Below are 21,598 nucleotides of genomic sequence, written 5' to 3'. Positions count from 1 at the left end.
CCAAATGGGCCGCAGAAGCGCATCTGAAAGCGCGCGATGCGGTGACCGTCTTTGTTCGATGGTCAGCCGAAAGCCGCTGCGAGGATGACCGGAGTTCACATGATGGTTTATACTCCTGGACGAGATCAACAAGATAGTGTGGTTCATTTGTGCAAAGCACTTTGTGTGGAATTAGTGCGACCCTATAATTTATCAGTTCAGCAACCAGTAGCCAATGCAGCTCGGCAAGCAGTGGACAGACACAGAGTAGTCGTTGGATCTTGCAGCAGCCAAGCATCACGACACGTGCCAAAAGATATACCGCACCAATTGAGGAATTTGAACGGAACATAACCTCATGTTAGAGAATAGCCTCGAAAAGGAGAAATCAAGAAACTCCTCAAAAGATTCCAGTCAATCGCCTCTCATTCACACTAAGATGGTACAATGTCTTGCATGCCCCTCTACAGAGCTATTTGTGGCATGGCAATCAAACCGACACATTGTTTAAAAAGCCCTCCGAGCAGGAAGAGACCAATTCAAGCGATGACAAACCAGACAAAAAAATAAAGAAAGAAAAAAAAAAACACGACGTTGTAACCCCTGCAGCCACTGCCTTTATCTGGCAGAGGAGGTCCCCCGGACCGGTTCAAGCGCAAGCCGGGGGAGCTCACCGACGGTGGCCTCGTGGCCGGGCACGTCGCCATTGGCGGCAGGGCCAGCCGCCACGGCCAGCCGGCGGGCCATGGGCGGCCCACGGTTGTTGAGGAAGAAGGGCAGATGCACGACGTTGCGCATGTAGTCGTGCCCATTGATGTTGGAGTCGCGCAGCACGCTGTTCAGGTTCTGGTTGATGGCCTTGATGATGATGTGCGGGTCGCTCGCGAAGATCGAGATGAACGGCGCCTGCGAGAAGAGGATGCGCACCTGCGGTGGGGGGGGGGGCGGGGAGGTGTGGGTTGGAAAACGACACCAACGTCACCGCTTGCGTCGCCGCTTCATGCGTCACCGCGCGGGTGTATGTATATATATTTATTTTTTCTGTGTGTCGGGAGGTGTTCTGGTTTCTGCTGTCGCGAGCTCGTTCAACCCCGCAAAGCCTGGCCCGTGCCTCATGACTTTCTCAGGAGGGTCCTGCCAAGTTTAGATGTGTTGAGTAAACGCATATAAACGTGTGTTCGAACACCAAATACAAACCTATTTGCAAGGCATACCATTTTTTCATCATTTTGATATACAGTGAAACCTTGGATTGCGAGCATAATTCGTTCCGGAAACGTGCTCGTAATCCAAAGCACTCGTATATCAAAGCGAATTTCCCCATAAGAAATAATGGAAACTCAGATGATTCGTTCGACAACCCAAAAATGCTGTATTCATATAAAAAATATTAATACAAAATACCTTTTTTAAATTTGTATTATTTAAATTCAATATAAAATAACCAAATTGTGGCTGGTGTGAGGGAGACGAGAGAGAGGAGGAGGAGGGTTATTGTGTAGGATGACTTTCACTTGCAGTACAGTTACTAAAGAACAGTCACTACACTTGGACACAAAATAAAAAAATGCTTTACGCACACACACGTGGTCACAACACTATAGTACTGTAATAAACAGTATACACGTGGTCACAACACTATACTGTAGTAAACAGTATACACGTGGTCACAAAACTGTAGTACTGTAGTAAACAGTATACACGTGGTCACAACACTATGGTACTGTAGTAAACAGTATACACGTGGTCACAACACTATACTGTAGTAAACAGTATACACGTGGTCACAACACTGCAGTACTGTAGTAAACAGTATACACGTGGTCACAACACTATGGTACTGTAGTAAACAGTATACACGTGGTCACAACACTATAGTAAACAGTATACACGTGGTCACTATACTGTAGTAAACAGTATACGCTCGCACGGATGTTGACTATACGAGTGAGGCACGCAGACTGAGACCGAGCATGGGAGATGATTACCCACAATCCCGCAGCGAGAGAGAGAAGAACCGTCGTCTCAGTTGTGATCACGTGACACTCGGCAGACAAAGCGTGCACTGTACGTACTGCTCGTATTGCAAGACCCTCGCTCGTTTATCAATTTATTATTTATTTAAAAAATGCTCGTATTGCAAAACACTCGCAGACCAAGTTACTCGCAATCCAAGGTTTCACTGTACTAGAAAAAAAGGTCCCAAAGATTTAACTGTTAAACCCGAGCTATCATACTGTTCCGCCTTTTGGAGCTCTCGCGTGACGAGGCCATAACGAAGGCTGGTGTAGACAAATCAATTTCAAAGACAATGCATATATGATCAGAGCATGTTTGTTTGCATGTTTTGCCACAAGTATGTGGTGGTTGCTGCACACTTGATGCCTTGCAATAGGTATCTATTTTGTGTTTGAACACCGTAACACCTGTTTTATTGCCCGAAAACGAAGAACACGCAAACTCCAAATATACAGGCATCAGGGTCGGGATCGAACCCACGACCTCCTGCATACCAGGCAAGGTAGTTAACATCTCGCCACCGTGCTATCTGGATCACAGTGGCAAGATGAACAGAGGGATTAACTGGCTGCATTCGCTCCCAACCAAGAATTTAACATTTGAGTAAAGATCTCTGACCACGATTCCACTCATCAACAAACCCAGCAGTGTCGCTTGTGCTGTTGCCCTGGAGACAAGGAGATCGATGATTGATGTTCGGTCACCGCGTTGATAGCAACCATCGTGATTTCTCACTTAACAGTGGTGCCGCGTGCAGGCTGCCAACTTCAACTCAGAGCGATGAGGGGGTTCGATGTATCGGAGCCATTCGCCACTAAGTGACGGTAACGTCACCACGGCGCCTGTGCCAGGCCAGGTGCACTTTGAGACCACGTGATGTGTCGAAGGCTCTCTAATGACAGAAGGCCATGGTACAAACCCAGGTGCCATGGGTTAACGGACTGAGATGACTGGCAGATGCACCAGCTGTGCCCCCTACTGTGCCAACTCGCGGTGTTTAAGCCACTCGGCGCTGCGCTCGTTGTTGTGAGCGTCGCTCCTCTTGCCCTCCATTGTTGTTGTTGGGGGTGACCCAGCGCTCCAACACATGCACACAATTAGCCTACGAGCTCTGGTGCTGCTAAAAGAAGCAGAGCGATTCGCCCTGAATTGTTAGAGAAACCGAAGACTGCCCCACCGTGTCCAGCATTTGCAGAACTCTGTCCTGCTCGCACGTGTCGAGCCCGTCCACGATCACCACCAGCCGCGTCTGGTACTGAGTGAACGAATCCAAGGTCTTCGTCATTTTGGCCATCAAATCCACCTCCGACTTCAGCACCTGCGGGCAACACACGACACCGGCACACAGTTACACACAAGACGAGAGCAATGCACGCAAAACAGGGGGAGTCGCGGGGTCGGCCTGCTCACCCACACACGTGGCACAGACACGTACAAAGATCGCCCGGATACCCTGAACAGACTGTTGGGGCAAGTGTCGTTAGCGAGCAGCTATGAAGGCGCAGCACACAGCACACGAGGGGGTGGGCGGCCAACACCACTCCCGACCGCCTTTGTCTCCCCAATGACGATATTTACGCACTATACAAGGTAGTTATTTGAGGCCGAGTGGACCTACGGGAGGCCCAGGACCGGTTCAGGAAATCGTCACCAGTGTTGGCCGTGAGCGGGTCGCCGGGTTTGGTGTAGTGCAGCAATTACCCACACAACAACAACAACAACAACCGCCATTCGCCACTAAGTGGCGGTGCTGTCACATCCGCGCTTGTGCCAGGCTATGTGCACTCTGAGGCCACGTGAAGTGTCGAACACCCGCTGGCAGGTGGTGACGGGACAGACCCAGGTGCCTTGGGCTGACTGACCGAGATGACCGGCAGACGCGCAGTCACGAATCACCCACACACACGTGCTCGCGCACACGCACGCACGCACGCACCTTCATGAACCCCTCCATCTTGAGCTTGTTGTGCGAGGAAGCGGCGGCCGCCAGCAGCCGCTGGCGCTGCGAGCGCAGCAGAGAGACCAGCACCCGCCACGCCATGGGGGCCTTGGCGACGAGCGCCATCGCCACGACGGACGAGACGGCGATGAGCGCCCCGCGGAGACGCACGTCCGTGTGCGCCTCCGCGGCCGCCAGCAGCACAACGAGCGCCACCACGCAGCCCAGCACCAGCACCACGAGCAGCACCGACGGCAGGCAGCACGACTTCTTCCAGCGGCCCACGCCTTTCTTGCCTGTGCGCCGGGGGGGGGGCGACGATCACGGGCGATGTGGAGAAAGACCCCCTTCTCTGACCCTGCGCCACCTCCGTCGTAAACGCCACGCACCCCCTAACGTTTCCCCCACTCATCCCCCCCCCCCCCCCCCCGTCCGACTCCACACACGGATTCAAGACGTGGTAGAGCCGTGAGTTTAATGCCCCGCGGCATGAATCGCCGCCCCGCGTAGTGAGGCTACGGTGGGCGAGACGGCGAACACGCGGTGTGCCGAGCCACGAGTCTCTCTCCCCAACTCGGGTCGGTCCCTCTGACCTCGCGACATTGTTTACGTTGAGGTGGTTGACCCGTTGAGCATCTTTCGCCTAGAGACGCGTTTAATTTCTAGACTCTGAACACGTTTCATTGGTACACTTAAAGACGATGTTTAGCCATGCGTGGCTGAAACCCCGATTCCAACTCAGAGCCTCAGTGGCGCCAGGCCAACGTTGTGACACAGTCTTAGCCCTCTGAACTGCACAGCCACCAACTAAGTTCCATATTTTTTACCTGCATTTCCGAAGCCAGTTGAAATCTGTTACTCTCACAATTTAAACTAAACCATTTTTATATTTCCTCATTAGACCTCCCTTTGCCAGTGCCAAAATATAATAATAGGGTTTTTCCCCTTTTTTCTGGCAACAAAACTGAATCCTTTTGGCGTCATCTGGTTGAGCACCAATTGGGTCGAGGCTCAAGAGAAAGCCGTCCCTTGGTGTGGACCAATCAGTTTCAAGGACAATGCAAATATTATCGTAGTATGTTTTTTGTTTGTATTTTGACTGCAGGTATTGTGGTCAATGCAGACATGAATCCTTGTAAAAAAAGTTCCAGTTTTGTTGCTAGAAAAAATGGGAAAACCCTATTATTACATTTTTATATTCTTGGTTCTTTCGGTAAAGTCACGTAGAAGGGAAACAATAAAATAATAAAAATATAAAACAATAAACCATTTTTATATTCCTCCAGTTAAGGCGCACTGAGCTGTATAGCTCTTTTTCAGAAGCGACCTGTCCACAAATGATAGCTCAACAAAGTGGTTTATTATCACGTGGACATGTCTATCAGCCGAACACTCTAAACGCACGCCGATTCTAAAAGTGGAGGGAAAAACCGGGGGACCCGGAGAAATATCCACGAGACCACGGGGAGAACACGCAAACTCCAAATAGAGGCATTGTCAGGGTTGGGATTAAACCCACGATCCTCCCGCACACCAGGCGAGGAGTATAAGATCTCACAAACACATCACTCCCCAAGACTAGAGAGTCGCGGTGGGAGAAGTAGCGCGAGGAAAGCGAGGTGGCCGGGGGGATTGGGGGGGGGGTGTGTATCTGACCGCGCTTGCCTTGAGTGTTCTCGGTGCGAAAAACTCGGTAGAGGCGCGTCACCAGGAAGCCAAACTCGCGCTCGCACGCGTCGCACAGCGTGGCGACCATCTCCGCGATCGATGTCTCGCCGCCCACGCTCGTCAGCCGACTGTAGTCCGTGAACAGGAACCTGACGGACACGGGGCACATGGATCTGTTTGAGAGGGCGAGCACGTGGCAAATACAAGCATACCCAGTGCAGCCTCAACAGAATGTTTGGGGGCAAGTGCTGTTAAGCGAGCACCTACGAAGGCCGGCACGGCGCAAGAGGCGGTGGGTGGCCAGCACCACGCCCGGCCACCTTTGTCTCCCCAGTGGCGATGTTTTTATACACCGCACTAGGTACTCCTTTGAGGCTAAGTGAACCTGGGAGAGGCCCAGGATCGGTTCAGATAATCGTCATTGGTGTCGGCCATGAGTAGAAATCGAACTCTGGTCGCCGGGTTCGTAGCGCAGCGCACTAACCGCTACACTACTGCTCCCCACACACACACACTTAACGATACCGCCGAGTAAGTCAACTTGATCGATTCTCTGTTGGGTTCAGTCAGTATGTATGTATACTGAACTTCTTTGGCACCGTACATAGCCAACTGTGCTAAGCTGAGATTCAAGAGACTCGAAGAGGAGTCGGACAGACTTGAGCCACACTGTCGAGGCCTTGTGTCGGCTTACCGAGCGTGTAAGCCGGGGTTTCACCACTTGGTACGTTCAACTTGCTCGACTCGATCGAACAACTAGGACTGAACTCGGGAAAGCGTCTACCGCTCCACCCGTGTCGAGGATCACTATGGACACGACCAGTGCCACAAACCAACTGATAGAGACGCAACGACAGACGTTAGTGAACTCCGCAGTTAATATCATCAACTCTGCTCGTGGCATCACGCAACAACTTGTTGTCCAGAATTCGCTTTGGGTCAACTCCTTTTCCATGCTGTGCTTCTGCAGTGAGGGGCAACGCTGAGCGCCGCAGTGGCAAGATGTTATCTCCCTCTCCTGGTATGCAGGAGGTCGTGGTTTCGATCACGACCCTGAGGCCTGCTTTATATTTGGAGTTTGCGTGTTCTCCCCGTGGTCGCATGGATTTTTCTCCGGGTCCTCCGCTTTTTCCCATGATAACCCACTTAGTTAAGCTGTATTTTGTGGTCAGGGCCCTTCTGAAAAAGCACTATATAGCTGAGTGGGCCTTACCTGGTAACATAAACATTGTTTAAGTTTAGTTTCATCCAGTGGTGGATAGATCACGGCCGAGGTTGACGCAACCTTGCCTAGCCCTGCCTCGCCATGCGTGTACGTTGAACTTCTTTCGCACCACACATAGCCATAATAGGAGGTGCGGGGGGGGAAGGACAGGAAAATAAACACAAAAAGCAGTTCTAAAGAAATTCGTTTTCAATGTAGATGATTTAAAAGTGCAAGGCTCCAGTGGCTTCCTATTATCAGAAGGAAGAGCGTTCCAGACGGCCGCAGAAGCGCATCTGAATGCGGGCGCGCGCGATGTGGTGGTGACCGTCTTTTGTTCGATGGCTGACTTGCTGCGCCCTTGCCCCCGCCTGAGTCTCCTCACCTGACGGGCAGAGCCCGCGTGGTCTGCTCGGGCAGCTCGGGGGGGTTGGTGAACACGAGCTGCAGCAGCAGCTCCACGTAGCACAGCTGCCGTGCCAGCCACGTGCTCGCCAGCCACGCCCACGTCCATCCCTCGCGCTCCTGCTGCCCTCCAAAGTAGACGACCACTAGGGGGGGGGGGGGTGAGGTGCAGCAGGCACGAGTTAAGTAAGGGAATGAATGAACGAGTGAGCAAATAATTGAATAATTGGGTGAGCGAGCGGGCGACCGAGCGACTGACTGAGTGAGTGGGTGGGTGGGTGGGTAGGTGGGTGGTTGGCAGGGTGAGTAAGGCAGCGGGTAGCTGCCGTGCGTGCGTGAGTGACTGAGCAAGCGAGTGCATGGGTGGTTGAAAGTGTGAGAAAGGTAGTGCGTGCATGAGCAAGCGAGCGAGCCATTGCAAGTCAGCGCATAAGTGAGTGGGTAAGCGAATTAGTGAGGCAGGGAAAAGGCTCAGAAGCATCAATTAATTAAGTGGCTCGTTTAACTTACCCAGAAAAAGTCAGTTGCACAAAGACGTCTCAATTTGTCAATCGCTTAATTGTAAAAATCAAACGACTCAAGTAACCAACATAATTTATGAAGTTATAAACTATATTGAAAAGGTTAAATCCCAAGCTCATGAGCGTGGCATCGCCACTCATTGCGAAAGACGGTGCTGCGCGAGAAGTGAACATCCCATATCCCTTGACCAGTCTCTCGGGAGGACAACCACCGGGGGAATTTTCACAAAACAGTACCTATTTTATACACTCCGGCGAGATGATTAAAATGGGATGGGTGAACAGCTGAATGGAATTCTGGCCGGTGGGATTTCGTGTTTGTAACTTGCGTTTGGTACATGTGCAAGTAAGATCTATGTTTTTGTCGAACAAAAAGACAAAGATCCCCCGTATAGCCTGTAACAGACTGTAGGGGCAAGTGCTGTTAGCGAGCACCTATGAAGGCCGGCACGGCACACGAGGGGGTGGGTGGCCAACACCACGTCCGGCCGGCTTTGTCTCCCTCGTGGCGATGTTTACTACACATCGCACCAGGTACTCATTTGAAGCTGAGTCGACCTAGGGGAGGCCCGGGACCGGTTCAGATATTCATCACCGGTGTTGGCCGTGAGCGGGAATGGAACCCGGGCCGCCAGGCTTGTGGCGCAGCGTAGCGCTAACCGCCACGCTGCCGCCTAACACTGACATAAAGACACGCGAATCGGGGGAAAAAAAGGCAGTGCAAACGCAACGTAGGAGCGAGAGGCGCCGGCATAAAGCGAGTTGTGCTGCCGTGGGCGCACGGCGGAGTCCGGTGTCGCTGCAGCGACGCTCACCGAGGAAGACGTAGAAGAAGGCCAGGAGGCTGAAGGCCACGGCGAGGCCCAGGTTGGGGTCGACGGTGACGGCGAGCACGAGGCCCAGGACGGACGCGAAGGCCAGCGTCAGCATGACCAGCAGCCAGGAGAAGCGTAGCAGAGGCTCGATCTCCTGGCCCGCAAACGTCTTCATCTCGTCTGCGATGGTGGCAGGGGCACGCACTCGTGAGGCGGACGCACGAGCGAGACAAAGGTCGTCCCTCCCCCGCCCCCCAACCCGCGGGCTCGACGCTCCGCCTTGGCCGAGCGCTGTCACAGCGAGCGCCGATGAAAGCCAGCGCGGTGCGCGGGGCGGCGGGCCGGTCGGGCGGGCGGGCGGGCGAGCGGTCGGCCGGCACAACGCCCCGGCCGCCTCTCTCCCTCCCCCCCGGCGGTGGTGTTGGCGCACCGCACCCGGCACCCATTCAAGGCGGAGTTGGCCGAGGGCAGTGTTCTACACTAATTTCTAATTTTCAGGGGGGGGGGGGGGGTGAGGGGGCCACACTTTCGCCGATAAGACATCAGCATGAGGGCCGCCGCACATTTGAAACCGGTGGGTTTGACGGCGCGACGGGGGTGTGTCAGGGGCAGCGCTAAAGGCCCCCCAGGGGGCCGCCAGTGGTCCACGCACGCCTTGCAACAAAGAACACAGCCTAGGGGGAGGACGCCCCGGGAGAGGTCGCGAGCAGCCGGCCAATACCTTCGAGTTTCTTGAGCAGGAAGGACTTGCCGCTGCCCCACTGAGCGTAGAGGCCCACGCAGATGGGCGGCTGCATGGTGGGCTCGCTGAGGATGTCGGCGAGAGCGCTGCTGTACAGGTCGTAGCCCAGCATGTCGCCGTCCGCCTCGTTCGGGGACAGGTGCCCTGCAAGCACGCACGCACGCACGCGTATGCATGTACTGTATCTATCTATGCTGAACGTTTTTCGCAGCGTACGCAGCCAGCTGTGCTAAAACAGAAGTGCGGGGGAAGGACAACAAACTCAACACAAAAAACGATTCTGAAGAACTGAGTTTTCAATCGAGATGATTTAAAAATGCGTGGCTTCAGAAACGCCCGGCGCATTGTCCCGCACTTGCGTGCACACCTCAACAAAAACAGCACGTTAAAAAAAGAAAGCGCATAGCTCCAGTGGCTACCTAACATCGGAAGAGCATTCCAGACGGCCGCAGAAGGGCATCTGAAAGCGCGCGCAATGCGGTGACTGCCTTTGTTCGATGGCCAGCCAAAAACCGCTGCTGCGAACGTGACCGGAGGTCGTGCGATGGTTGTGTGCTCCTTGACGAGATCAGCAAAGCTATTGTGGTTCGCTTGCGACAAGAAACGCCCTGCGTGCTGCGAGTGTTGAGACCTTGGCTTTTCAGCCACTCGAGGCCGCCACATTCACTGCGGACGAACGGAGCCGACGCGTACGCAAGCGCTTTCAAACTCGCCCAGAGACGCGAGCGTTTGTACAACAACAAAAAAAAAACACAACGAAAGGGTAAGACAGCGGCGACTCACGTGCTCCGAAGATCTGCGTGAGGATGCTCTTGTGGTGGCCGCAGTCGATGTTGTAGGGCGTCTCGCCCGCCTTGTTGGGCCGGTAGAGCAGCCGGCCGTCCTTGGGGTTGCGCAGGAGCAGTTCGGCCAGCTTGCGGCTGCGCCCACGGATCGCGATGTGCAGCGCCGTGTCCCCGTTCTGGCATGCCCAGTTCCGGCCCGACGCCACCGCCGTTAGCCACCGCCGTTAGCCACCGCCGTTAGCCATTGGCGTTAGCCACCGCCACGAAGGCGCGTGGGGGCGACGCGTCGATTCGCCGACTCAAACAGGCTCGCACGCTCACGGTGTGGTCATCAAATCGTGCATGTGATCATAATGATGCGTAATTGATGCACATTAAGATCCAAAGTCATGCAACTTCCTCGCTGTTCCAATGTCGATACCCGACTCCTGACCCCCAAGGTCTGCTCCAAAGGTCATTTATCCGACCTCTGGGTGCCACTCTCACGCCCGACTTGGGTGACCTGCCCACCTCCCCCCTCCGCCACCCTGCACACATGAGCGCCTAAGCACACACGGTACTCGCCTTGTCGGCAGCAGAAACCTTGGCGTTCTTGTTCAGCAGCAGCTGGACGATGTCAACATTCCTCATCTTAGTGGCCTTGATGAGAGGCGTATCGCCATCCTGCCAACAGAGACAACGACGGAGCTCCCTTATCCCGTGCAGATGCAGCAGCAATTCAGTGAATAACGCTCACGATGGGGCGGTTTCAGTCAACGTACGCCAACCGTTTAATAGAATAGTGGAATCTTGACTTCGTGGAACTCCTTTTATCCGCGCATTATTTGGCGATACCGGAGCGGAAGATGGGAGCCTTCAACGCGACCCACTCCGTTAAGTGAGAAATCACGGAATGCCTTCAAAGTGGCGACCGAACATCGATCACCGATCTCTCGCTCTCCAGAGCAACAACAACACAAGCCACGCCGACGGCCCTGTTCAGAGCCAAACAACGCGCCAGATAGGTCCCCGGGGACAAGGATCCTCCAACTGAACATTGAGGGGCTCTCCCGGGCGAGGTGAGATTATCTCGCAAACATAATCAAAAAGGAGCCATCACAGTGATACACTCCGCTCCTCCCGACGCCATTATCTGGCTTGACCACCTGAATGTGAAATTGTAGTTATTGCTCTCCATCGGCCTTCTGAAAGAAGAAGAAGATTTGGCGACATTGCGTTGGCATTGGCGCACGAGCACAAATAACAACAATACTCAACAAATATCATCGACTAATGCGTTGAGTTTCTTTAATCCACAACCAACTAAGCCATGACACCTATTATCCAGGTGTTCTGACCAATCCACATTTCATCCCAGAATTTTGGCATTGGTTCATCCCGGAATTTTGGGATTGACTCATCCCGCTGCCCGTGACATTACGGACAGTAATAATATGAACGTGAATGCTGCTAGTTTCATTCAAATAAAGGGAACAACCTTGCAGTTATCATTTTTGCAATGAATAAGAGGCGATGAGTTTAAACGTCAACGGAAGATCTGCGATTGTTTGCAGCTGAGGGGAGAGTTAGGATGAGTATTCGTATTGAAGTGGGAAAAACCTCGTGCGCTCTATCTGCACCCCTGGTGAACGAGTCGTGCCGACACCCAGTGCCGTCTTCCCGGAATGAGAAGAAACGCACTGTAAATGTATTGTAAATGTATTGTAAACGCATTGTAAATGTATTGTAAATGCATTGTAAATCTTGACTTAAAGCTTTCGTGACTGCAGGAATTCATATTCTTTGGGTCTCTCGGTAAAGCCACGTAGATAGACCCTTGGGCTACACCCATCTCAAACCTTTATAACACCCTGCCTTAGCAGCAGACCCGCCACATATTTTTCCTGCCTCAGCAGCTCTCCCGCTATATTTTTCACCTGATGACGACTGCTTGTGTTGCGATCGAAACGCCATCATATTGTTATTATTTTTATATCTACGTGGCTTTACCAAAAGACCCAAAGAATATGCATTGTAAATGTATTGTCATTCATCGGGTGTCAACATGTCATTGCTAAGCAGCGGGATTCATCACCGAGCTCTGCCACGCGCGGCAGTCCAAGGATGCCGGTCAAGAACGCAAATTTTAACGCAGAGACGCTTCGACAGCGACAGCAACCGATTTTCGGGACGTGCGAAACATAGGCCACCAGTCCCAACTTATTCAAGCAGTCATTTAAAATGTACGCTTCGGCTAAAGTTGCTATACAGGTAGAGTACACATTTTACGTGAACCGGCGGTGTGAACCGTTGAATTATTTACGTATCTACCCGTGTGTTCGACTGGGTGTTAGAATCACCGTGAAAATACAACATTTGGCGCACACGTCGGTACGCGTTTGCTACGTACGTGCGGCAATCGACAGCGTGGACCCGCAGTGCAAACAAGAGGTTCCATCCTCGAGGGGTATCCCGAGGTATCATTTTATTTTTTTTGCAAACCAACGGAAGCGCGGCGCCCACCTCACCTTCGTGTGGATCTCGGTGTCGGGGTTGCACTCGAGGATGTCACACACGATGGTGGAGTTTCCCTTCTCCACGGCCCAGTACAGCGCGGTCTTGTTTTCCTGTCCCCCACGCACATCAAAGACAAATATTATCCCGTATATAGCCTCAACAGACTACTGGGGCAAGTGCTGTTAGCGACCAGCACCTATTAAAGGCTGGCACGGCACACGAGGGGGTGGGTGGCCAGCACCGTGCACGGCAGCTTTAGTATCCCTAGTGGCGATGTTTACACACCGCACCGGGGTACTCATTTGAGGCTGAGTCGACCTAGGGGAGTCCCAGGACCGGTTCAGATATACATCACCGATGTTGGCCGTGAGTGGGAATCGAACTCGGGTCGCCGGTTTCATAGCATAGTGCGCTAACCGCTACACTACCGCTACCCCCACGTACAAAGACAACGATCCTCCATATAGCCTGGGCAGACTGTTGGAGCAAGTTCTGATAGCGAGCATACACACACACACACTGATCTAGCGACAGATCGACTGGGCAGCGAGGACCCTGTCCGACCAAGGCCCTGTGCATTCAACAGAAGAGGCAGCAGGCGGCAGAGGAGAAACGGCGAGCCAGAATCCAATTAGCAGAGGTAACTGGTGGTGTCGGTTATCGGGGCAGAGGACATGGGGGAAGAGTAAATGGACGATTCGTTTTTTGACACAATTAAAGTTAAACAACAAATAATAATCGGCGCATGCGACAGACAACGTGGTGTATGGTGCGGAGTTCCAGGATACGAGCCAAGTGAAGTGTGCGGGCTGGGGTGTGCATGGGGGTGTGGTGTGAAGTGTCCCACATTGTGGTGGGGGGGGGGGTGGTGATGCAGAGGGGGGGAGATGAGTGGGTTGCTGATGGGGGGTGGGGGGGGCGTGTTGTGAGGCAGGGGGCCAGGTTACTGTGTGATGTAATCGAGGGGGTCCGTCAAGGATTTAAAAGATGGGGAGAGCAAAACTTTAGTCAATCCATACTCTCTGGTTCTTTCGGTAAAGTCACGTAGATAGAAAAAATAATATAACACGACGTTTCGGTCGCAACACAAGAATCCGTCATCAGAACCAGAGAGTATGGATTCCTGCAATCGCGAAAGCTTCAAATCAAGATTTAGTCAATCCCTGATTGGATGTGGAACTGGTGGAGGAGATGAGCTCAAGATGCCATCATCGCCAAAGCCGTTTATACCACAACCACAGCTCACCAATTCAGTTTTCCCTCCATGAGATGACACGCCACAGTAACGAGATGTTAACTATCTCGCCACGGTACGAAAATGGTCGTAGATTCAAACCCAACTCTGACGCCCATATATTTGGAGTTTGCATGTTTTCCCCGTGGTTGTGTCGTTATTTCTCCGGGTACTCTGGTTTTTCCGCTCAACATTTTAGAATCAACGCGCGTTTTCGAGTATTTGGCTGCTATAAATTTCCACCCAATAAATCACTTCGTTGAACTATAATTTGTGTCCAGGTCGCTTCTGAAAAAGAGCTATATAGCTCAGTGGGCCTTACCGGGTAAAATTAAAATAGGTTTAGTTTTAGTTTAGAGAGGCCTTCAAGATCTGCTGCCCTAACCGTGTCCCACCACCTGGAATGAGTGGGGATGCGAAGCATGGGCTAACGGTAGCGCCCTGTGCCTCACCGCTCCACGGACGTCCACGTCAGCCAGCTTCCCCACCAGCGCCCGCACGATGTCCGGGTGGCCGCCCTTCACCGCCCAGATCAGCACCGTGTCTCCGTGCTGTACAACAAAGAAAGCCTTAACATACTTTTGGGGCAAGTGCTGTTAGCAAGCGCCTATGAAGGCCGGCACGGCACAGGAGCGGGTGGGTGGCCAACACCACGCCCGGCCGCCTTTGCCTCCCTCGTGGCGATGTTTACACCCTGCACCAGGTACTAATTTTGAGGCTGAGTCGACCTAGGGGAGGCCCATGACCGGTTCAGATAATCGTCACTGGTGTTGCCGTGAGCGGCAATCGAACCAGGGTCACCGGGTTCTTAGCGCGGCACGCTAACCACTGCAGCACCGCCACCCCAGTTTGACAGCACACGCACGCACACACGCACACACACACACGCGCATAAAGTCAGCCGTCCTGCAAGAACAGCACCCTACCCCAACGTCAAACACCGCTTCTCCACCAGCGCATCCGAGCCAACGCGGGGCCAGCCTCGTGGTAAGGGAGGGTTTTCCACCGGCCGTTTGCCGTGCCGGAAGCAAAGCGTGACTCGCTGTCCTCGCAAGACTTCTGAATCTGGCCAGGGGCGATGCTAGCGACTCCTGTGATGCGCGTGACGTCAGCGACACGCCTCGGCTTCTGCAGTGGAAAAACAACGCGAGCCGCGCCGAGCTGACCCGGCTCGGCATGGCTCCGGCACGGCGCGGTTTTTCCACTTATTGGTACCTATTTTATCATTCCCAAATGGATGATGGGTTAAGTCAACCCCTAATAATGTAATGAACTGGCCAGATTCACTCTTCAAGAACAACAAATTATTTTCTAATCATTTTCACGTTGTTGTTTTTTGTTGTAGTTTTGACAAAACACAACGCAATCAAGCGACACCAAAAACCGTGGCACTACACGGTGTAATGTGGTAATCCCCAGGACCATGGACGCATCGGAGTGAGTATGCTGTTTTTGTGCACGAGCATGCGTGACAGCGGTGGCAATCGCCTCCTCCCCACCTTGAGGCCCCAAGATTTAGTATTTCATTGGCATTCGTGAGCTAAAACATATTGAATATTTGTTTTTTGCTATTATTAATGCACGGGGTCCTACTTCAAATGCTTGACATTTCGGGCCTACCTGTGTCCTGAACTTCTTTCGCGCCATACGTAGCCAAACCGTGCTAATCGGCAAGCTTCTAGATCCACCAGTGCGCGCGTGTGCGTGCACCAACGTGTGCAGACGAAAGGGGGCAGACCCGCGCATCAAATCGGTCGACGAACACCCGACTATAAATGGACGCCACGTCGACCTGAAATCGTGTCCGCACACCGCTTGTGCACGGTTGGGGGAGGGGGGGGATGGGGTTCACGCTCCACCCCAGCGCGGCCACTCGAAGGGCCCGCTCTCGATTGGCGTGTCGCGTGTCCGGCGCACCCGGTCGGGCGTGTTGACGTAGGCGCCGGCGTCCAGCAGGTCCCGAGCGATCTCCGTTTTGCCCTCCTTGGCGGCGATCATGAGCGCCGAGTTGCCGTCCTTGTCGGTGAGGTTCACGTCGGGCTCCTTGGTGAGCAGCTCCTCCACGACGCTCTCAAAGCCACCCCTCACCGCTGCAATCAGCGCCGTCATCGAGTTCTGCAGCACAAAGACAAAGATGCCCACCACCACCACCCCCCCCCCCCCCCCCGGTGTAGCCTTTAACACACAGTGCTGTCGGCGAGCACTTGTGAAGGCCGGCACGGCAAACCAGCGGGTGGGGGTGACCGTCTTTGTCTTCCCAGTGCTGATGTTTTTTTTTCCCCCACCGCACCAGGTACTGATTTGAGGCTGTGGTGACCTCGGGGAAGCCCGGGACTTGTTCAGGTTGAACTTGGGTCGCCGGAATTTATAGCTCAGTCCGCTAACCACTACTTTTTTTTACTACTATTTTTACTTTACCAAGGTAAGGCCCACTGACCTACATAGCTCTTTTTCAGAAGGGACCTGGCCACAAAAATATAGCTTAACTAAGTGGCTTATCATGGGGAAATTTATAGCAGCAAAATACTTTAAACGCATGTTTCTAAATGTGGAGAGAAAAACCGTGGGACCCGGAGAAAAATCCACGCGACCACGAGGAGAACACGCAAACTCCAAATAAACATGCGTCGGGCTCGGAATCGAACCCACGACCTCCTGCATACCAAGCGAGGGGGATAACATCTCGTCACCGCGGCGCCCGCACTTGCAGACTCGCAAGCGAGGCTGGAGCGCAGTTACGCACCGCGCCGACTTGATTGACGTCCGCGGAATGCTGCAGGAGCAGCTGCACTGACTCGAGGTGTCCTTTCCGGGCCGCCCAGATCAGAGGCGTCGTGCCGTACTGAAGCGACACGGAGACACGCAACAGGACAGCGCGCATGCGTCAGTTGTGGGCAGCAGACACCAGAGCAGCCAAATTATATATTAAATATAAACAGTACCCAAACTCTTCGACACCGGAGCCTAAAAGAGTTAATTTGCTTGAGACAAGTCCAAAAAAGAAGACAACATTATGAAAAGTTGTTTTTTTCTGAATAAAATTTCACAGCAGCTTAAAGATATGCTCACAAAATCACCAAAGCTGGCAGCCCTGGCAATACACACACACACAACTGAAACATTCCAATTTAAAATCCTAACTCGTACCTCCAGTGGTTACCATGATGGCTTTTAATTTCCCTTCCTTTCACTGGGCCCGATTGTCTACTGTGAGAGGGTGCTATTGTGGTATACATCGAGACATAATAGAGACCCACAATGCACAGCCAACGCACAAAAAAACAATAACAGCAGCAGCATCTCTCTTCTTCAGCCCAAGTTGGCAGCTCTGCAAATTGGAGGCTGGGCACGTGTCGTATAATTCGCCTGTGTTGTGGTGGTGGGTGGCTGTGGCAGAAGTGGTAATGACGGGAATGGAAGTGGTAGTGATGGAAGTGATGGTGGCGATGGTGGTGGCGGTGGTGTTGGTGGCAGTGATGGTGGCGACGGCAGTGGTGGTAATAGTGGTGGTGGAGGTGTGTGTGGTAGTGGTAATGGTGGTGGCGGCAATGGCGGTGGTGATGGCGGGGGTGGTTGCGATGGTAGTAGCAGTGGCAGCGGCGTTGGTCGTGGCGATGGTGGCGGTGGCCGTGATGGCTGTGATGTTGGTGCTGGTAGCACCTTGTCACAGCAGTTGCTCTTGGAGCCGGCGTTGAGCAGCATATTGACGATCTCGTTGTGGCCACGTCCCGCTGCCCACGTCACGGGGTACATGCTGAACTGTGGGGAGCAGGGGGCGCGCGGTGGCAATGTCAGAAATCATGCCACACCATCAGCAAATTTCAAGACTCCAGTGGCGACGGTCGAAACGCCTTCACGGGGCTAAGCGTTAGGCGTGTATCGATGGATCAATAGGAATAGATGTTTAGGAGTCACCCCACAGGCATCAAATTACGAGTGTGAAAATAATGAATTTATGATGCATGCAAATTTTATGAAAATTACACACGCACGTTAACCTTCACGCTTATGGGATCAACGAGATGCGACACACGTGAGACAGGATCTTTTTTTGCAGAAAACACATAAAAACGAAACAAAACCACAAATGCATTAATTGCATCTCTTCGATCCCAACTAATCACGTCACACTTCGAACCGCCCTCTCCCGAGACCCACCTGCCCGGCGACATTGGGGTTGGCTTTGTGATCCAGCAGCAGCCTTGCCACGTCCGTGCGCCCTTTGTAGGCTGCCCACATGAGCGCCGTCCAGCCGCCCTGACACGCCGCCGACACAGAGTCAGAGTCACGACGTGGGGCACGGCGGTCAGGGGTTCTGGGCGACGATGAGGACTAGGCTCGGGGGAAATCGCTGTTTTTTATGTTTTCATAATATTTCAATCAGTGCTCGGTACAGAGTACAAAATCGCGACATTGGTCGCTTGGGGGGGGGGGGGGGGGCCGGTACAGAAACTTTGCGGAGTTTAGTCCCAAACGCTGTGCACATTAAGTTTGGAGGAGTAAGGGGGAGATTGGGTGAGCGGGGTGTCTGTGTATTTTTATATGGGAAGGTGAGGGGAAAAGACCTTAAGAAAGAAAGAGGAGTGGGGGGAAATTAACCGCGACAATTCGAGTTCACGACGGGATTCAAGAATCGATTACTTTGTGAACGTTCTTTTGTCACACTGCGTTGGCAGTGGTGCACGAGCATGAATAATAACAACAACAAAAACAACAACAACAACAACAAAAACAAACGCATTTCTCAATAGCACAGCGTCTACTCCCTCCCTGGATTGGTTGAACAAACGCAGTGTTCAACTACAACGCAATTCAACACTCTTGTTTTTCTCACCCTGCCATTCGCCACCACCACCTATCATTTTCTTGGTATTTGCACTCCTATAGTTTTTTGCACCGTTCGTTGTTGTAACTTTCCGACCCGCCGCGATTGAACGTCCGTGAAAAAGAGCTTCATAGATCTTCGGATTTCTTCCAGGGATAAATAAAAGATTGTGATTCTGGGAATAATCCTAGTGACATAATAAAGGACGACACTTTCCAGTCCCTTCGGGAAATCTCAAATCGGCAAAGTCTCGCTCACATCTTGAAAAATGCGTTTTCCAGCTATGCTTCTACTTGAAATGTTTAGTCAACAACTGTACTGGGTATATTGTTGACATGTAGGAGGAAACCAGAGTGCAGTCAGCAAATGAGCAGTTTCAGACAGAAGGCGTGTTTTTTCCTTAGATTCAACTCGGACACTCCCTCGTCTGTGTGTGTAGTCATAACACAACACAGCACCATGGTCGAGCAGGAGTGATGTCACTGGAGGGCATGATGGCTTTTGAAAGTCACCACTTCACCCGGGTCAGCTCGCTCTTCTCAGCAACGACGCTTCAAACTTGTACCCAACAGACCACAAGACACATTGCCTGCGTGTGCGTCTCCTCCTCTAAACAAAAACTGCAATCCCGCTACTCACCACAGTACGCCTTTGCACATTTAACAACCGTAACGTACTCTGTTCCAAGCACCTGAAGTTTGGTAAACACGGAAACCTGTATTGTGGCAAGCTGCGACTTCAGACGTTTGCTAAACCCTGGACCCAGAGACTGTTCCAGTGGTCACAATGTAAATTTGGAAATCCCTGGATAAAACCTATTTGTCCTGTTGTCCACACTCCCTGCCGATTCGCCCCCACGGAAACATCACAGTGTAGGAATAGGAACCGTTCTGGTGTACAGTAAGACCTCGTTTAATGCGGTAGGTGCATTCCTGAAAAGTCTCACGTTCAGCGAAAAACGCGATAAGCAAACATAAATAATGTGACGAGGAAAGTTTGTCGAGAGATGATGTACCGCACACACATGGCAAGATGGCGGGACAAATAACTGGGGGCACGGCCGCCTTACTGTATCATTCCGCTTACTTTATCACACTGCTCAGCTGCGCAGCTCAAGAAAGTAGTTTGTCAACCGCTCAGAAAGCGAGTTATAACGGGGTGTGCGCATTCCACGTTATAACGGGGTGCGCTTTCTGCATTACAGTGGTGCATGTTCCACATTATATTGGTGTGCGGTCTACGCTGTGTGGAAAGTGTTTCCCGATGGAAGAACTGCGTTATAGCAAAAAGGCGTCACAGTGTGAACACCGCGCATTAAGCGGGGACTCGGCGTACATACTTGGCGGTCTTAGTCGTGCCGGTGTGGCGTGCCGGCCCCGTCGAAACCTGAGGGTCAACTCGCTACGGAACGCGTGCACAGAAACCATCGGCGCCGTACCATCTCTCGGTGCTCGATATCCGCGTTGTTCTGTATCAGCTCTCGCACGATGTCCAAGTGGCCTTCCTTGGACGCCGAGATCAACGCAGTCCAGCTGTCCTGAAACGAGAACCGCGGGCGGACACGGGACGCGACTCCCGTTACGCACCGCCAATCGTCACAGCGACGCTCCCGGACTCGCACAAGCGCGCAAGGCGTTCACGGTGACGCTATGGCGAGATATCAGGGCCCTCGCCTGGTGTGCAGGAGGTCGTGGGTTCGATCCTGACTCTGACGCCTGCTGCTATATATTTGGAGTTTGCGTGTTCTCCCCGTGGTTCTGTGGATTTTTATCCGGGTCTTCCAATTTTTTCCCTCCACATTTAGAAACATGGATTTCGAGTATTTGGCTGCAATAAATTTCCACACGATAAGCCACTTCTTTTAGCTATCATTTGTGATAGCCAGGTCGCTTCTTAGAACGAGCTACATAGCTCAGTGAGCCTTACCTTGTAAAATAAAAAAACGAGCATGGCGTGAGTGATCATCTCTACTGGCTGCCCAGGGATCAGCGGAGGCAATTCCACATTACCATGATGGGGGCCAACTTTTTTTTGTCAGAAAAGGCAACCATTGAATATTTTGACAAATGGCACCGATGTTTATCGATCCCATTGTGACGATGGGCAAAATTATCCACTGCCCAGGATTACAACTTCAAATCGTCTGCTGGCGAGATAAGTGCAACACCTAAGACGTGTGACCAAGTGTGTATATGTAAAACAAAGCTGGCCGGGCAGGGTGTGAGCCACTCCACCCCCTCGCGTGCAGTGTTAGTACACAAATACAGGAGTAGCAACATGAGGCTATTTCGTACGTGCACGTATGAACACGGTGGAGCGATCTCTGACGAATGATCTCAGCGATCAGGTTTGAATGTTTACGGTGATGACAACAGCAGCGGCAAGGCGTGTCTGCAGTAGGCCGCCTCCTGTCATCACCAACTCGCTACACTCGAAAGCCCAGTTTAACCTTGGGTGGCTGCCCAATTATTAATACCAGGATCTCAGTGGTTGAGAATAGGTTTTCCCCTTTTTATTGGCAACAAAACAGGTGTTAAGATGTTAAAACACAAAGCTGAAACCTTTTACAAGGAATCATGTCTGCATTAACCACAATACTTGTGGGTCAGAATGCAAACAAAAAACACTCTGATATTATATGCATTGTCTGATTGGTCCACACCAGAGACAGATTTCTTTGCAGCCTAGTCTCAAAAGGTGTTAGACCAGAGGCCGCCTTCTGTAAAAGGTTTCAGTTTGGTGTTTTAACAACTTAACACCTATATTCTTAGCTCTTTCGGTAAAGTCACGTTGAAAGGAAATAATAAAATAATAATAATATATATAAAACAATAAAAATTCTCACGACGTTTCGACCATAACACAAACGGTCATCATCAGGTGTGAAAAAGCAACGGCAAGAAACATTTAAAAGAATTGTCGGTTCGCATTTATTTATTTATTTATTTTTAAAACGGTGTATTTAT

The 21,598-nt window shown here is 52.1% G+C and overlaps 1 protein-coding gene across 1 annotated transcript in view; it reads right to left on the bottom strand.

The window, feature by feature from the left end:
- The window catches only part of KIDINS220 (kinase D interacting substrate 220), a 50,737-nt gene that overhangs the window by 4,622 nt on the left and 24,517 nt on the right, over nt 1-21,598 (bottom strand). Inside the window, exons 4-19 of the mRNA XM_076070111.1 lie at nt 20,071-20,169; nt 17,966-18,064; nt 17,468-17,566; nt 16,551-16,649; nt 15,725-15,922; nt 14,260-14,358; nt 12,585-12,683; nt 10,642-10,740; nt 10,076-10,253; nt 9,272-9,436; nt 8,551-8,730; nt 7,195-7,360; nt 5,594-5,754; nt 3,935-4,224; nt 3,176-3,316; nt 654-906 (exon numbers count right to left, since the gene is read on the bottom strand). Coding sequence (XP_075926226.1) covers nt 654-906; nt 3,176-3,316; nt 3,935-4,224; nt 5,594-5,754; nt 7,195-7,360; nt 8,551-8,730; nt 9,272-9,436; nt 10,076-10,253; nt 10,642-10,740; nt 12,585-12,683; nt 14,260-14,358; nt 15,725-15,922; nt 16,551-16,649; nt 17,468-17,566; nt 17,966-18,064; nt 20,071-20,169 — 2,425 coding nt within the window. The remainder of the gene's footprint in view (nt 1-653; nt 907-3,175; nt 3,317-3,934; nt 4,225-5,593; nt 5,755-7,194; nt 7,361-8,550; nt 8,731-9,271; nt 9,437-10,075; nt 10,254-10,641; nt 10,741-12,584; nt 12,684-14,259; nt 14,359-15,724; nt 15,923-16,550; nt 16,650-17,467; nt 17,567-17,965; nt 18,065-20,070; nt 20,170-21,598) is intronic.

This window comes from Petromyzon marinus, chromosome 27 (assembly GCF_048934315.1).
Source record: "Petromyzon marinus isolate PM22_M1 ecotype Great Lakes invasive population chromosome 27, UKy_Petmar_22M1.pri1.0, whole genome shotgun sequence".
NCBI lineage: Eukaryota > Metazoa > Chordata > Hyperoartia > Petromyzontiformes > Petromyzontidae > Petromyzon > Petromyzon marinus.
The sequence above is the reverse complement of the archived record's forward strand: the minus strand, read 5'-3'. Positions and strand labels throughout refer to the sequence as shown.